The 18,864-nt window shown below is 37.3% G+C and overlaps 1 protein-coding gene across 3 annotated transcripts in view; it reads left to right on the top strand.

Moving 5' to 3' along the window:
- Positions 1-18,864, top strand: part of LOC126923022 (zinc finger protein 423 homolog) — a 133,047-nt gene that overhangs the window by 96,135 nt on the left and 18,048 nt on the right. The window contains exon 1 of one of the 3 annotated variants that reach the window (XM_050736010.1): positions 13,838-14,950. The exons of the other annotated variants lie outside the window; for them this stretch is intronic. Within the exon in view, the coding sequence (XP_050591967.1) occupies positions 14,854-14,950 (97 nt within the window). The 5' untranslated portion in view covers positions 13,838-14,853. Of the gene's footprint in view, positions 1-13,837; positions 14,951-18,864 lie in introns of those variants that run through there. 3 annotated transcript variants of the gene reach the window in all.

Here is an 18,864-nt window from a genome sequence, read left to right as displayed (position 1 = left end):
CTTAATGGGTCCTAAAAAGGATAGGATGAGATAAAAGTAAAAATGAAACAAAAAATAGATTATCTTCTGCATCAGAAATTATCCGAACATGAATTTTCTACTATTTCTTTAAGTGCCAACATCTCGACTTTGTAAATACTGACACGCTACTTCTTCCACCAAGCTATAGAATTATAGTTTATATTTCCATTAATCTCTATCAATGTTTGTATATTTATTTGTATGTTATTTTATTTATTTTTATTGTCACTAATTAATACAAATAAGTTTCACTGGAAAGCTGATAAGTATTCAGCTCTGAAAAGGTTGACAAATAAATACGTATAATACGATTGAACAAAAACAGTGATATACTATGGATTAATATTATCTGTCTATTTCCCTATCGTTTAAAGGGTTTAATACGTAAGAAAAATATTTCCACCGGCATAAATTTAGACTTGAATAGCTCTTAGCTAAGATTGGGTAGTTTCCGGTTAATCCCAGGATAAGTCCACAGAGGTCAGGAAGTAACCTTTCTGACCGGAAGCGACTACCCTCCTAGATGTTGAACCCTCCACGCGGTTTGTCTTAACCGCTGTCTTTCGACTGCAATAGTTAAAGCATCTTTGTCTTCAGCCACGAAGGATCAGTAGTCTATATAGTATAGTATTTTTATAATATTTCCATCGTATTTTTATTCCCTATAAATACATAGAAATTCGCACTTGAATAATAATTATAATTTTGGTATCTTATATACAAAGTGTCCCACGCAACTAGGACAAGCTAAACGTAAACAGAAAAATACTGCGTTGTCTTGGCTCGTATTTCGTACAATAAATTTTACAGCATCGAAGTTAAGATATCTTTTAAATCGATCATTTTCCGACCCAAGTATCTTAATATGTTTCTTGCACAGAATTAAAAAATTCATCGAATGGTGTATAAAAAGACGAATAGTTCCATTTAAAAGAATAGAGGTGACTTTAAAATCTTCTGCTTGTTCCATTTGCTTGGGACACTCTGCGTATAGATACGCGGATAGATAAAAATCTTGTAAAAAGGGACCTTTAGTACTTTCTGTACGACTTCAGTGAATCACAATTTTTGAAAAAAGTTCTTTTCGCACGTCTACCAGGAAAATGAATTTTCCCAAAAGAATTCCAGTCTTTCGGTGCAATTTAAACAAAATTATCCTGTTTTAAAACTTTCTACACCCACTGTACAATACGAATGCGATAACAAATTTATAATAAGTGAATCGATAAAATAAGCGCATCGAATAGCGCTTAATTCGTATCATACATTATCCGGTGTATATCAATATCGCGTATGAATATCGCGAATAAATTATGACAAAATCATGAACAAAATCTATTCGGTTTAACGATACAACGCGGACACCTCCCAAGTAAATTGGAATCGTTTAAATCGATTTGTCCTGCGACGCCCACCTATTGGTAAATATCGTGGCAGCTTCGAATAATGAAAACGAACGAACGAAATTTAGTTTCTATTGAAACGTAGAGCAGAAATACATTGGAAGTAGGTTGAATCAGTTGAATTCATTAGTTTTGCGATGGTACGTTTCTATGGGGTTATTATGAGAACGATTACGTTGGTACGGTTAGAGAAGTTGAAACGGAAGTATCCTAAGAGAGTAACAGCTACCGGTTGGAGCTGTTTCTCGCGGTTGTTAAGACAGTTTCGAGGAGTTTATGTTCCTTGACCGGAAGCTCGTTCTTGTCATGGCAAAGGCTGCTCGCTACTTGTTACTGCAATTTACATTTCGCTCCCTAGAACGCGCATCAACTTTTCAAGTAACCTCAAATTCCACGAAACTTGGTCATTTTTACGTTTAATTAGGCATAACATGTGTTTTATTCAAAAGTGACTGCTTCAAGTACGAGCCCACATTGTTACACAGGGTGTAGTTTAACGAGTAATGCGTACAAGCGGTGATACGAGCTGATTCTTTGTGAAAAAATAAGGGGGAAATGTGGAACAACGTTTTTCCATATGACGCTTCGTCTTCGAGAAAATTGAGTTGGAAAATTTATCAAGTATAGTCGTACGTGGCTAATTTCGAGCTGGACAGGAAGAGATAAGCGACAGGACGTTACTCTGCGTGTGAAAATAGGTCGAAAATGCAAAACAACATTGCTCTGCAAGACGCTTCGTTTATGGGGAAAATAAATTTGGGAATTTATCAGACTCGTGTGCTAGGTCAATTCTTAACTGAACACGTTTACATTTTATTCTCTTAAAAATGACGCTCTTACAACACAAATGTATCAGCCTTAAATTACTAGCCTTTATAATATTTTTGATTTTTCATGAAATTATTAGAATGAACTCTCCTGGTATAGTACACTTCTATATACACGTTTTTACCATTTTTACCATTCTAGCCAAACCAAACATTTTATTTCGAATAAAGGAAGATTACAGATATTTGTGAATTTATTTATAGTATAATAACTTTTCTTTTTTCATATCTCATGAGCGATAAGAAGATCTACGAAAAACTCTTCAGTGATTCTAATATTATATAGTTTCTGTTAAAGCCAGAAGATTCCAGACAATTTTATAAGGAATCAGAGAATAGGAACGTTATCTAATCAAAAGCTAATTGTCAAACAAAATGGTCCGTAAATCCGATCGAAAGGAAAACATGACTTTCTGAGTTATCCTTTCAATTTTACCAGAACTATCTCGTCCCTCGACAAATAGATAGAACAAATAAGATTACTGATTCTAATCGACTCGATACCTCGACTTTGCTCAATGAACGTATTTGTGAATGAAATGATTTACAACTTGTACACGCTCAAAGTACAAATTCCCAGACTGCGGGACGACCAGCTTCTGGCAAATATTTTCTGTTTCTGTTTCTTTATCGTCGTCAAGTTACTCTGAAACTGGTAAAGATAACTTGGTTGGTTAAATAATTACTTTCGTAGAAACTGAAGAAAGGTCCTTTGCTCGTTTACTAATGAATGTCGAATCGTCATTCATGATCGGAAATAGATGAAGGATTTCTTCATCGATAAAAACGAACATCGTCCAATAGAGAGATTAATTAAAGAACAGTTAACTTTATCGACAAAAAGATTAAATCCATCAACAAGCCTTTTGCCTTTTTTCATTTAATTAGCTTAGAAATTAATTTATATAGTTGTATCATACAATTTACGTAATTGATAAAATTACTTTATAAATGAAAAACAGACAGCTCTTTTTTCCATGATGCTGCTAATTATGAAGTACGAAATGTATCTCATGATAAGAAGCATTCTATTCTTCAAGTTGAAGAAAGGTATCGAATAAAGCGTAATTGTTCGTTAACAAAGTGTGCAAATGTTTTCAGAAATTCGGACTTGACATTGCAATTCGCAATCAGAATTCTATTTGTCTCGTGGTACAGTCTAATTCTCAACTACACGGTGCAAGTACAAAGCAAATCACTCTTTTCCTTACATATGGTGTTGAAAAAATACAAAGCATATTTAACACGAAGAAAGTCGGAAGAGATAGGAATATTAATAGTCGTTCTACACAGTAATTCCTCGCAATAATAATTTCTTCAAACAAAAGCCAACAGTCGAAAAAATCTACAGTTCCTCGTACATGTACTAGCTATATTTCTTTACCTATTGCAACACAAAGCAAAGTTGTAAAAACTTTGTCGCACCACCGTATGTATACAAACTTTTCCAATTTTTTTTTTCATAATAAAAACATTTTATTTGTTGCGTAGCAAAAAAAACAAAGAGGTCCATTTGTATATGACGGACCGCGGTGATGGAATTTACAAAAATTCCTTTTGTACCACTCTTATTAATTATCTAATTAAAATCGATGCTATCGACAAGTGGAATCGATCCTCGAATGACTCGGATGATTTGAAAACTTGGAAAGCGTGAATACAGAGCGACGATCGGCAATTAACACGACGCCGCTTTCACGAGGAATCTTTTAAATGAAAAAATTGAAGTGAATGATTCTAGGGAAGCGAAGGACGAGGGGAAAAACGTTCGCGTGATGGATGGAGTGACAATGGCGTTCTAGTATAGTTGATTTGCGGTCGAGAGATCACACGGAAGCGGTAGGAATTCACTTGGATATTCCACGGGAGCCTGTGAGAACGCGGACGGCGTTCCTCCATGAATTTATTAGATTGAGACGATCTCACGCAAGTATCCCGGCGCTTTACAAGCCACGGAACCAATTTCTACCTGGCCAATCGGAGACGCTTTCACGGTTCTATCCTGCTCGGTGAAATTCAGACGATACTATTCGCATATAAACTCATTACGTTCCATTCTATTTTTGTACGAATCTCCGATTAAATACGTACAATGATTAACTGCGGAAAAATACAATAGACGTTGTAAATATTCTTCTGAGCCCGACTTCCACTTTATTTTCTTTCTTTCATTTACTCATTTCGAATTGGATTTATCTGCGGGCTATTTACGACACGCTACAGTTGCACGCAACTTAACAGCTACTTGTAATAAGCTCGTACCTTTTACGAAAATTCTATGAACTTAATGATAGGTAAGCTTCATTTCTAATATGGAATAGAATAACACTGTAAAAGGTGAATTGTTTACTTGCAGTAAAATACAGCGTAAGATTGAAAGAATTTGAAGAATTCTGATTGAAGGTTGATTCTGAATGAAAATTGTAAGATTGGACGATCTTCGCTACGTTGGAAGTAGTTACAAGTATGTGTAAAGTAACGAAGAGAGATGTAAGAGGTCAAATATTTAGGCGCGATTAGTTGCTTTGCGATAGATCAGACAGGAAATATCCGCAACAACTCTACATTTCACTATGTTAAGTATCATACACATTATTTTTTGTATCGTTGTTATCGTTGTGTTAATACGGGTGGCGGAAGTTCATCGACTGTCGAAGAAATTGGAAAAAATTGAAGTTTCAAAGGAAGAAGGGTATTCAAACCGAGAAATTGGAAAAAGAATGAATAGAAGCGCCAAGGTAATTAATAATTTCCGTAATGACTCTGAGAATTATGGACAAAATTATAAAGGGAGAACGAAACGAATTTGGATTATTCAAGGCTATTCAAGCGAACAGCACTGTACGTACAAGCTTTTCATTGTATCAGTGAACATATTTATCTATTCATAACACGTGTCAGTTGTTGCGAATGCCGTTACTTCTCTGCGACTACATTACTTGGAAAAGATTTCTGTCTTTCAGAAACTGTAAGACACGTTTTATTCGTTCGTTTTTACTTAGTACCGTTTTGAGGTTGTTTTCGAATATTACGTTCTTGCTTTTCCTTTTGAAATGTTGGTCACTCAATTACTAAGCCTTTGACTGTGAATTTACTCAATCGAAACACCTTCTTCGATCTCCGTTTTTCATTGACCAGTTAGCGATCTCTTCGAAAAGTGTGTACCAAAAACGTGTCGCAAAAAGTAAGCGATGACGAGTATATTCGTCAAACGCAGAGTGACTGTTATAACATAGAATTAAGTTGCAACGAAATAACGGTTCTATTTTTTACTATTATTATTGACAGAGCTCGTCATAGCACAAAATATCGCCATTCCCTCGTGATAATTTGTACATTATACTTGTCACAAAGCATACTCGATAAGCTCGATAGCACAGATAGCATGTAGGATCTTGGTATACAAGTTTTTCTTGTTAAGTGAAACATTGTCGCGCAACCGTTGTCCAAAGTCAAGTTCTTACTTTTTCATCCCCGTCTCTTCCACATTCCGGAAGAGCACGTAGTTCAGCAGGACTGCAGCTCGAAAGCATGAATGAAATCGCGCGTGCCGCTTCCACGGGTTGCGTGACGCCGGTAGCCGTGTGGTGGGAGTAAAGCGGAACGTGTGGATGCGGCCTAAGTGTGGGTGGTTTGCCAGGCAGCGATCCGACGCGATTCACCTCCGGGGCGGACGGAAGCATCGCGTGCGCGTGTGAACCAGCCAAAAGGGGAAACGCGTGCATCGCTGGTCCAGCGTAGGCGGAGTCGATCCAAACGAAAACGTTGAAACCCGCACATGCGCCTTATTAAGGAGCCACCCACAACGTGCGTTCACGACGAGATCCTGTCACGTTGCCAATCCTAAAAGATTTTCGTTCGTTTGTGCTTTATATTTTCCCCTCCATATTTTTTTCTTTTTTTTTTTTTATCTTATTTGCGTTTGAAGATATGTTGATTTTTAGATTTGTAGGAAATTTTCCTAAGACGATCCCTCGGATGATCAACAATAACGTCGGTATTTGAAGACGTATAATGTTGCGATTTGTCGACAAATATTGACGATATATACATCGCATACGATGTTCATTGACATCACAGTCAGCTTGTAAAGTTAAAAAAGAAAGCTCGTGTAGACATCGTTTTAGCGGTATAAAGTGAAAATAATAAGGAAAGGAAAGGGTTAGGCAGTGACTTTTAATCAGTCAGCTGTTTTTGACGAATATTCTCGTCATGAAGGAATTGCAATATATTGTGTTATGACGAGTATACTCGTCATCGTTTACTTTTTGCGGCGCGCTTTTCAAAGAGGTCGCAGCGACTAACTGGTTAAGAAGAGATATATCTTCGCATATAAATTCCTTCAATTAGATTCGGGTATTTAGTATTGCGAAAGATTCGTAAGATTCTTTTCGTACGAGTAGCACGTGTTTCGAAGAACACTTGGGTTATCGTCAATATTACATATTGGCAATATGTATCTTTTTAAGGAAATATAATTTTTATGTAATTTTTGATACAAATTGCTTAAAATTACTGGTCGAAAAGTCGAGGTTTAATTGCAGATACGAAATTTTTGGATCGTGTACATTTAAAAATTTAATTGATACAATATTTCCTGTTATGTAGTTTTGATGTTTCCGGATGTTTTAGAGTACTCTAATCATATTATCTACCTGAGTTTTGGATTATATAGATAATTGTGTTTGTCGAACCACTTCGATCGTCATAGTCACAGGTCCGCAGACTATGGAAATCCCGTAGATTATTCGGCAGGCAGTTTCACATAGTTTCAGCGAAGTTGCGCAATGTAGCTGGATCTAGTAGCGTGACTTTAAGCTACTTGTTCACCATCAAAGTTTCGAAACTTTTGACATCAGAATAGACTGCAACCTTGCGTTACAGTCTTTGTGTCGCGTGTTTAACATACGCGTAACGCGTGTGTTACAGCCTTTGTGTCACACGTGTAACAGTTAACTGCTACACCTTCAAGTCACTTGTTGCTTCGAATCCTCCTTCGAAAATAGCGTAATGTAAGTAAATACTCACGAAAGTTAATTAAGTCTCCTTTGATTAAATATTGAAATATCTTCGTTTAAGTTTAAAACAGTAGCATTCTTCTTTCGATGTAAACGATTTATCATTTTATCGATTTAATACACAACAATTAGAAAATTCCAATGAAAAGCTATGTAATCAATTAGAATTTCTTTTCTCATAATTAAACAATATTCTAGTTACAACACGGTCCAGATAGATTCGTTCCGAACATGAAAGCAAATACTAAACTATAATTCGTTTCGTCCCTGATATACAAATTAATATTTTAGTGCTCAGCTACGATGTTTCAAATTTGTCTAACAAAGAGGTTCAACCATTCCGTGTACCAGGTGGCATTAAAAAATCATACCCGTCCAGGCCAATAAGTTTTTCCAGGGACGAATGCATGCTTCAATTTACTTTCGTTTCAGAGTAAAGAAACGCTTCGATAATAACAGAAAACGTGGAAATTTTTCTTAGACTCCGCAACCCTGATATTCCAAATTTTCCCATCGAAATATTCCATTGTATAATAATAATTGCAACTCTAAATGAACATCAAATAATAATTAAAAATATCCACTTCCAAGTATCGGAAAATACGTAAAACTATCAGTTGTCCAAAGGGAACATCAAATAATAATGAAAAATATCCACTTCCAAGTATCGGAAAATACGTAAAACTATCAATTGTCCAGAGGGAACTTAAATTTATCATAAAGTAGCGAAGTCAGTGGCGCTTGGAGTTGCAATGATTTCACGATAGTGTTACTATATATTACAGCGTCGAAAGGATCCAGGAACGATCGGACGTGCGTGCCTAAGGCGATCTTTAATGGCAGAACATCTTTTTGCCCAAACTGTTTCGCATCGCTGCCAGTCGTACTGTTTCCGTTTCGATGTCGAATAGAGTAGCCGCCTGCACGATTCGGTCCAGTTGCGCGATCGATAAAAGCATCCGGCAAAAACTCTGCACAATGAAAACTTGATAGCTCGTGGAAACATTCGAGGCAATTAGAACCTGCATTGCTTCGAAAAATCATCGCCATTCTTTATTTAGCACGAGATTTCTCAAGTCAAGAGGAAGAAATCGCAATTTCTTCGTTTTTCTTCAAGTTGTCTTGAATCGCTTCTTTCCAGCAGATATATATTTTATGATCGCTCTTAATTATCTGGATTTATCGCAACCGTGTTTACCGCAAATTAAACGGGTTAATAGAAATAACGTATTCATTGTTAGCTGTTAAAATTCATTTATTATGTTGAACTAATTTATTATGAATTATTGAAATTCGTGGTAAATACGTTGTTTCTGTTAATTAGTTCTTTTCAGTAGATACATATACTATAGCGATTCTTGACCAGTTAGTTGTTGCGACCTCTTTGAAAAGTGTGCACCTAAAACGTGCCGCGAAAAGTAAGCGACGACGAGTATACTCGTCGAACACAGCCTACACGTGGCTGTTACAATATAGAATGAAGTTGTAATGAAATGACTGTTTTATTCTTTGATTTTATTACTACAATCCATTGCTATTACTAAACTTTACGTTTCAGTAAAATGTTTCAAAAGGGACAAGAACCAGGTATTTTTCTATGTGTATTCCGTTTCTCTCCGCACACTTTTGCCACCATATTAGCAATTCTCTCGTTACACTTTCGACGAAACTAGAGGGCTACTTCGCAAGCCAATTGCACGCCAAGTGCTCTTCTTCGTTGCTGTTTGCAACGAACGTTGTCCTCCTTACGCCTCTTCAGGCAGTCGTGATTTTTCACGACTTCAACTCCTTCCGAATGATAGAAACCACGCTTCCATCACTGATATTAACTTTCGAGCAGATTTCTCCGATCGTTACGCGTCCACCATGCTCCATCAGTTCCCGAACAGCTTCGATGTTTGCTGGTGTTACGCTTGTCTCGAACGTATCAGCATGCAGCTAGAAAACGGTTCGTGCCACGCAAACGCTTGGCCTCTCGGTAATGCTTCATCCCTAAACTATAGTCGCAATTCGCGCAAAATTTCAAAGACTTTTGTGCCGCCCTAACTTAGAGCAAAGATTAGAACATAAGCTTAGAAACTTAATATAATTACGCGTTATGCAACTGATTACGATACTGCTTTCTGCCTCATTGTTAGCTACCGAAGAAACGGTAAATAGAGTCCACGTGGAGTGGAAGATCTTCAAGACACGCCTACCTGAACTCCCACGCAGTCACATCTGGATAAGTGACACTGTGCAGAGGCAATGTACCACACGCGATCCGGCTAATATTTGATCGAATTTCCTACTAAATATTTGAAAAAAAAAAAAAGAAGAAAAGAAAGGAAACTGTTCACATTGAACAAAACTGCCCCGATTTACACGAGCCAACCCAATGTTAGTAGTTGGTCAATTATCACGCAAGAGAACTGTAGTGCAGATTGAAAGAAGTCGATATAAACGACAAAATTGAGAGGTAACCAGTCTCACGAGGGAGCATTGACAGCAACATACATGCATTTACGTGCGAATGACGTCGTTGGAAACGAAGACCACCTAATGTCACGATCGCAACGAGATAAATAATCGCGATGGGTGGGCGCCTCGCGCCTTTCCGTGCACGGGCTACGGGTTACAAGCACACCTTATGGGTCCCCGTAGGGAGTCGATCTCCTCTGTTGCTCCCATAAGGTGGTACAGAGCTCCAGCCGTGTGTGAGAATCCATTCCAGTCGATTTCACAGGGGTTGTAGGGGGCCTCTTCTCTCTCCACTTCGAATTTCGCTTTCTTTTCTTCGCCCTCTTTTTCCCCGGTGGGCTCTTCTACTTCTTTCTCTCTCTTCTTCTTCTTCTTCTTTTTCTTTCTTTTTTTCCTCTTGTGTTTCCAATACCAACGCGTTTTTGAAAGTCTCCATGCGCATACAGGATGTTTCTGAATTTATATACTGAAGTATAATAATAAGAAGAGTGAAGAATTTACATGGAAAGAATACAGTAGACAATTATAAACTGAAAGCTATTTGTAGATTTTTCGTAGTATCAAAATGAAGATCGACAAAATCGTTCGTATGATTTCCTCTTACAATATGGAGCAAAACCGGGGACGAACAAAAATTCTCTTCTTTCAACGTCTGTTTATTGTGTTGATGTTTCCATCCAGTGCTCGATGGATTTTCCTTTCTTTTTCATTGCTTCTGTTAATCTGTTAGGCACACTACCCACTAACTTATTTAGAGCTTCGTTTTCAGTATCTGCCCACGCTAATTTTATTCTTCTCCTAAGTCCACAAATATTTTGTATATGTAACTTCTCCTGATCGTGAACTTTTCTTGCTAGAATTTCTCTCTGGTTCTCGGATCCAGATGGATCAGGTTCGGATCAGGACTCGATGCTAATAATAATTCTATTCCGAAATCTTGAAACCACTTTTTCGTAGTGGCGGCTCTACGAATAGGAGCGTCGTCTTGTCGAGAAATTCTGTTCTCCTCTTCTATTTCAGTCATGAAAAGCAATAATTCGCTACGCAATATCCGCTGATATTTTGTAGCGTTCAATTTACCTTTTACAAAAACAATCTCGCTTAACATATCCAGGCATGATCAGCGATTTCTTGGAAATATCGAACGCATAATACAGAAAATGTGCTTGCGTCTATAATAATTCACAACACTGCGAGTACTAGGCACGTTATAATAACATACAGAGAATAAAATAAAAGTATCTCTTGCTCGAGATTTGTGTTTACCGATGTAGAAATAATCTTGTTGTGAATATCTCCTGTCTTCTCTCCTCAAATACAAGATACAAATCCACGTTCAAATATAGAAAGGATTTTACGTTGATTTATTGTGTGTAATTGTGCCACCCTGTGTATAGTTAAACACGAATCGGTTGGAAAGGTCCGATCAGCATTCCCGATAGGAACCCCATTGGTCAACCTTGAAAATAGATTTCACAAGAATTATTCGTCGTGCTGCTTGTTCAATTAGACAACGGAGTTATCAGCTCGTTAAGTATCGCTGGATATCGCTTCGAGGAAGTAAAATACGTTTACTTTGGTTAAATATTCGGTTAATTTTGAATGAATTGGAATGTACAAGATGTTTCGTAACGCACTAAAACGTTTTTCATAACGCGAAGAAATTTCCCTAAAATTTATAGATACGAAATATTTTCTAATTTCCTTTGGCGCTTTCAGATCGCACTCTATCTTTCATTATTGCGAAATCGTATTACGATTGCCAATTTTCAGAACTTTAAACTAAGTACAACGTTCTTCTTAAATCTCTTGGAAATATTTCTCGAAAGCAATTTCGTATTTTTAAATCTCAATCTCCTGTGTTAAGATGATATTTTATTCTCTATCTTGCCGTATTCGTTACTGCAAAATATAATTTACAATTTCGAGTTAGAATTACTTAAATCTACGGTAGAACCTCGATTATCGGAGATAACGTGAGTCGGATCTACCTCGGATAATACGGAAACTAATAGGTAAACTCTACTAGCGTTCATAAATCGTATAACGAAATCATAGAAAACATTCTGATAATTTGTAATGTTCTAAGTGTATTTATTTAATCGATGAAAAGTTTGATTAACTGCTTTCACAATATCCGATCATTTACGCTTTCGTGCTGTCCGTGTTCAAATTTCGAACAGAGCGAAATTATGCTAAAGTTCAAAGTACGGATAAATCAACGGAGAAATCACTTTGACAGTAAAATTATGCAAAAATATGTGTAGATGCATAGCTGCGCAGGAACTTAACGCTAGATCTGGCAAACAACACGGACGTCCTCTCTAAGTGGACACAAAGAAATTACTGTTAATTATATAGCACGAAATTACGCTAGCTCCGAATTTTTTAAAAATATAAGTTCCCTTGAAATTTCGCCTTCCCACTGTACGAGAAGAAACAAATAAGAGAATGGAAAATATGCCGCAAAGTGCGAAGGGTTAATTAGCATACGAAAAAATACAAAAGGATACAAGAAAATAAAAGAAATACAGCAAAAAATGGAAAAGAGCAAGTATAACTGTGGAAATTTCAAATCTTACGAATTGCACGAACTATACATAGTTACGATGATTAGTCAGTGCTCTACCGAAACTGAGGTCAAGGGTCTTTGATGATCGAGCTTTGATGATCTGATAGAAAGCTGTGATACATAGAAGTTAAAGAAAGTTAAGTGAGGAACTCGATGCAGTTAATGCGACCACCTCCTAGAGATCTTCTGTTAGCGGATGATCGAAAATTAAATTTAATCTTAATTGGTTTATAGCGATAATCTTTTATACTTAATGGTTGCCCAGTTTTGTAAGATAGGTAGCATAAAAATAGACGTTAGATTCCTTCAAGTAGGCTACTATGTTTGACTAATCGAAAGGACCAGATTACCGAAGCATATTCCATATGAAAGTACACCATGTAATACGTCTAAATTCCCAGTAAATTTTATATCCTCAAATCTCCTCTCCACTATTATCGCTCTAAGCTTCTGCCATTTCAAAATCCTCTCAATTAGAATTTCAAACATATACGCCCAAGGCTCCCGAACAACCAATGACTCTACTATCGCCGAAGCCATTAACACACGCTATACTTCCATTACGAATCTGCTTATTAAAAACCGGGACTTCTCAGGCAAATCGCCAGTTCGTCCGTAAAAGACAAGTGAAAGAAACTTGCAACTCGTGCTACTTACCGCGTGATGGATAAAACGGATGAGACAGGAGTTTGGGAGTATGGAATATCGAAGAATAGAAGTTAGAAGCGTAAAAGTATGAATGATGTAACAGAATGTCGACATTCGCAATATACATACGAACCAGGATATAAATAAGGATGCAGATATACGTATTACGACTAGGTTCGTTTGGCTCATCAAACAATCTGCAAACCTACGAATAAAAATTCGATCCTCGGAAGCCAACCACCCCATCGACAAACCCATCAACAACCCCTCCACCGACTCAAACAGGAAATTCCTAATAACAATGTCACGAAACTGCCTCGTAAGATCACTGATAAATGTATTAATCAACGTAAAAGGTAGATAAAAGGTTGAATATGAAACCCAGAAGTTTGCCGTATGCTTGGAAATGATGGATCCTGACAGCATAAAAATTGCAAAGTATCAATGATGTAGCAGAGAGTATCGATATTGGCAGCATATATACGGACCAGGATATAAATAAGGGTACAGATATACGTATTATGACTGGCTTCGATTCGTTCATCAAAGAATCTGCAAACCTACGAATAAAAATTCGATTCTCGGAAACCAACCACCCCATCGGCAAATCTATCAACGACCCCTCCACTGACTCGAGCTGCAAATACTTAATGACCAAGTTACCGATTGTCCTCGCAAGAGGTCTCAGGTATATTAGCCTGTGCAGAAAATGAATGAAAGGTTAAATAGGTGCGATAGATAGCCGGAAGGTGGGTGTACTCGTTAGTGTGCGATCCCGCCTACCGTCCAATGCGGTGGCTGGTTTCCCTGGGGACTCCCTAGCCTCTCACAGCCGGCTTTTGTCGTCGTCGTTGTCCCTTCTCTCCTTCCACGTACAGCCAGCACTCTTTCGCCTTCAGGAGGAGGACGTTGGTGCGTCGCTTTTGCATCGTGCGCGATAATAGTCACCACCGTGGGTTCACCGGTTAGTACGCGTTTATACACTCAACCGTGTTCCTCGAGCGGCCGGTCGTGCGAGACCAAGAGCCGATAGTCAGTCAGTCTTTCCGATCGAACAGTCGTGATCGGATCGATTCCTTGCTTTCAGTCAAGGATCGTCTTTCGCGTTCCGACCGATACTTCACGCCTGACAGCTTGTTCGCTAGCGTGCCCCGTTCTGCTGCCGTGGATTTTCCACTTACGTTCGTGTTGGCAGGATTTTCCGCAATTTACCAACGACGTTGGAAAATTTCTGAAAGTAAGCTAACGATCCATCGATATTTTTAGCATTGACTTTCGCGGGGATCGTCGTCGACTTTGATTCGTTCATAGATTATAATTAGTAATGGTAATTTGATATTGAAAAGTCAGAGATGGAGGAGAGAATTGGCTGGAAGCGTGTTTGAATAACGTTGACAGAGTGAAGGAGAGTTGGTGGACTTGCACGGACCGAAGAACCGATCAATGTTGTTAATATCGACCGTCCCCTTGATTGCTATTTGGCTTTGCTTTGGTTTTATATTGCTGTCAGACTGAACAGACCACAATGAGGGAAAATCGTGGAAGCTGTTGAAAATCCTTGATCGACTCTGGAACAGTTGAGAAGAGAAGCGCAAGAGGAAGTGTAGTGAAAATTTAGTGCGACTGAAGACTTAATCAATGTTTTTAAATCTTCGGAAGTTTCCTATTGACTCGTACATTGGTTATAATCAATTCTCATTGATTTATTAACCGGTTATCGAGAGAACTCAAAAGAAGAGCATGATTGATTATTTTTGGAGCATTGGTAATAGAGATAAAGAAGTGTGATAAAGAGTAAGCTAATAGGAATTGAGAAAATGGATTGACAAATTGATCAAGGATGCTAAGATGATGGCGAATGAACTCGAGTACACGAGGGATGACTGAACAGGAAGGACACCAGGATGTTGTTTAAGGGAAACAGTTCGAGATTAGAGCTATTGATAGGAAAAATACAGGCCCACAAGGAACCTTCTCGAGATGAACAAGCCAAATCGAAAGGTAGGACTCTTCGCGTTATATTTTATTAAATTATGGCATGAAAGTTTCATATCGTTTCTCAAATAAAGATAAAAATATGAAACAATGGCGTTCGTTGACAAGCAGTTTCGAGTCAATTTAACAAAAATCTAAATATTAAAAATAAACGAGAAATATTCTTTACGAGCCACTTTTTCTGCGTTTCGTACAAGCGCGCTTCAATCAGTTCCCCTTCGTTTCACGCGTCTTCTCAATTTCAATCTGATCCGGTAATTGATCGTTAACTTCTACGTTATTAAGAGCATCTCACGATGACAACGCATCATCGACTGCCTGATAGAATTTTCTGAAAGCCTCGCTGTTGGAGCAGGCATACGTAATATCAATTTGACGCTGTTCAATTTAGATCTTAGAGAATGGGCATCATAGATCACAATTAGGAAAGTTGACATTTGCCATTATATATTAGTTGCCACATGTCACTCTTCTAATAAATCTCTAGATTACATCAAGATTTAGTATCGAAATTACAACAACTCTTCTTCCATGGATTTTCTTATTTGCATTGAATTTTAGGCAACTAGTTACTTTTATTGCGCTATACAATTTTTAATATATAATAAGAAGGTAGTTTATTTAGAGAATTTTCGCAATTTTGGGGGCAAATTGTTATAATTAGAGTAATTAGATTATCAGAATTCTAAGCTTTTAGGCTAATCAAATACCATAATCGGATACATTAAACTTTCAATTAGGGGCTGAAATAATAGATTATCAAACTCTCAAGTTTTAGAAGAGTTCGGTAGTATGAGGTATAAATATCTTAACGTTCTAGCAGGATCTAAATAAATCATAGTAATTTATTTAACGAGTTTTTACTTAATGATAGAATCAATGAATAGTAAATATCTCGATATTCTAAAATCATTCATGAACAATAATCGATCTTCAAATTTTTAATCAGTATTGCATACTACGTATCGGCAAAATTCCATTACTCCTGAATTTTGAAAAGTTCCAATATTCAGACGCAATAATTGATCATCAAATTTCTAATTGAACGCTGAACAATCGGCTGTCAAAGACCAAATATTCTGTAGCAGCCAGTTGCAGTAAACGATTATCGAATTTCTAATTAAGTACGTGTATGTATTTCCAATCAATGAACTATTGAAATCTCAATATATTGAAAGGATTCAATGTTTCGACACTATCATTTGTAAGAAGGACGAGAATATAATATTCGAAAGAACCATAATTGGAACAATCGATCAGTAAACTAGTTTCTAACTAGGTGTTGAATTAATTTACTACCAAAATCGAAATTAATAAATCGATACCGAGATTTTGAAACTCAAATAATCCATCGCTGAAATTTCTTCATTAGAAATCAAATTAATCTTCACCAATGATATTGAAGCACCCTAGAAAAAAGAATTCCAATTATCAATCACCCTAATAAAATATTCGATCCTCGAATCGGCGACTTCTCACTAACATCAATTCGTAAATAACCCAATCTCCACAATAACGAATCATGAAAATTTCATGTCAAATAATAGATTCAAATTACCAAAATCTTAATGAACCAGTTATTGGAATCTATATATGATCGACGATCAAACGTACAACGAACGTCAATGAAAAAATCCGCGCAAACCACTGGCACTGGTCTGACGAGAGGAGGACTGTCAGAGGTTCGCGTGCTAACATAAGTCACAATTAACAAAGGCGTTAAGTCGGCCCCCTATTAATAAGCGTGGTCGAAGCATCCTATAAATAGCGACGGGCACGAGGTGACAACATTATACGCGGCCACATGCGACCACAAGGGAGGCTGTATGGGCTCGCACTAACACTTGGACAAGATAAAAACACAATGCAATACGGCTGGCATCGGCAGGTCGCAGAAAAGAGCTGCCAGTGTTAAGTGCGACTATTTTCGCGTCGATGACACATCGCCGCTGATTGGACGGAATCGAGATTCTAAATAAAACCCCCTTCGAATCCTCCAACAAGCCTTCGCGTCCTTGCTTCTGCTCGTTTTCACGTTATCGTCCCCCATTTTCCACCGAAATTCGTAAACTCTCACATCTTCTTCTCGATCACTCATCGATCCGCGATCTTTTTTAGAACGTTCATCGCGAGCTTTGAGAAACGCTGTTTTCGCATCTTTTCAACATTACCCTTTCAATTGAATTCGAACGTGTATTTGTTCAATTTCGTCGCCAGTTTCATCGGAATTTAAACTTAGGGAGAAAAGTTACTTCAAAGAATCGGAGCTTTAATTTATCGTTCAGACAAGTGACTTTTGTTCTAATTTTGTATCCGAATGGATTCCTCATTTAATCGGAGGCAAAGAAAGATTCGAAGATATAAGGTATAATTTCAACCCTTCAGCTTGAAAAATGTTTTCAACCCTTCAGTGCTAGCTCGTGGATGAAAGAGCATACGGTAGAACCGACTGGGGGAGAAACAGTTCATATAATGGTTATCCTTGTTATGTAGGTCAGTTTTCGTTCATGATAGAAGTTCTCGTTTAAACGAGTAAATTTAGACGACAAGAATTCCATTGGTCGGATACTTTCTAAAATTTCATTGCAATAAATACAGTTCTAATCTCTAATACTGCAATCTTTGTGTTAAATACATTTCCGAGATGTATGTCCTATACGAACGTTAGACCCTTCTCTAGAGGATAACGATGTCCAAAGTAAATTTGGAATTTTCATTCTTTTTAGATCAACGTTACCTGTATTCTTTTCGTAGAAATCAGAAAATCTACTGCTATGAAATGTAATTTTTGCTTTATAACCCCCGACTTCGTTTCGCGCTCTTTTAGAAATTAGGGATGTTCAAGAGAAAGCAATGTTCTTCGAATATTTTCCAAGTTTCTCGATTTGAAAGAAAGACTCGCCTCGTCTTTTAAATATGATTCTGTATGAATTTTAAAATTTTTGTAGTGAATTTTGAACTATTGATTAATGAATTATTTTAATAGTAGACGTTAGTAGGATTTTCAACTTAATAAAAATATAATTTTCAGAATGTATAAAATACGTAAAACGCATAAACTGCAACAAGGGTAAAAATCGTGAACGTTTCTTTGCAAAATAACCTGCATCTGTAACAACATTTAGAGACGTTGAAAAGGTAATACACGTTAGAATTCACCCTTTTGAAAGATAGGTCTTTGAAAAATTTCGAAGAACGATCGGAGCTTTCCATGAATGGGCTGACGAAAGGCTTGATCCTGATTTGTTGGCAATCGAAGCCAAATTGTTGACGACGACGGGGTCAGCTGGGTGCTTTTGTACGCTCGATCGGCAGCTCGGTTTATATTTATTGCGTGCTCACCCGATCTGCCGCGTCTCTTTTTCTGCAAGAAGAGGCGCGCGTGAGTCATGCTGGATGCCGCCAATTGGGCGAGTGCCTCGATCCCATACCCACGTTGCACAATTGCAGGGACACCTGATTTTTCACGAGATCCATGATTGCAATCGACCGGTCTTACTGAGAAATCATCGACATTACTGTGAAACTCCAAAGAAAAACCCTACTGCAATAAGTATTTACATTGTAAATTATCACGAATAGGCTGACTAGAATGGAATAATTCTAGCAGAAATATTTGGAAAATTATGAATATAGCAGAGTAACAAAGATTAAATTTAGACAATTAAGCGTAGATTAAATAGAGTATAATTAAGAGTATGTTTATATATATATGTAATAATCTAGTATATATTAAGGTCAAATGAGAATGTAAATGAGAAATCTATGTACATCAACCTCATTTTGTAGCCGCAAAGCAAAAATTAATAATACGTACATATATAGTAGAGTAATATAAAAATTTGTAGATACAAAAATCAGGAGACATAGATAATTGGTAAAAATACGGAATGTCAAGAATAAAAAAGATTTAGTAATAT

The sequence above is a fragment of the Bombus affinis genome, chromosome 13 (assembly GCF_024516045.1).
Source record: "Bombus affinis isolate iyBomAffi1 chromosome 13, iyBomAffi1.2, whole genome shotgun sequence".
Lineage (NCBI taxonomy): Eukaryota > Metazoa > Arthropoda > Insecta > Hymenoptera > Apidae > Bombus > Bombus affinis.
This window is presented reverse-complemented; position numbering and strand designations above follow the sequence as displayed.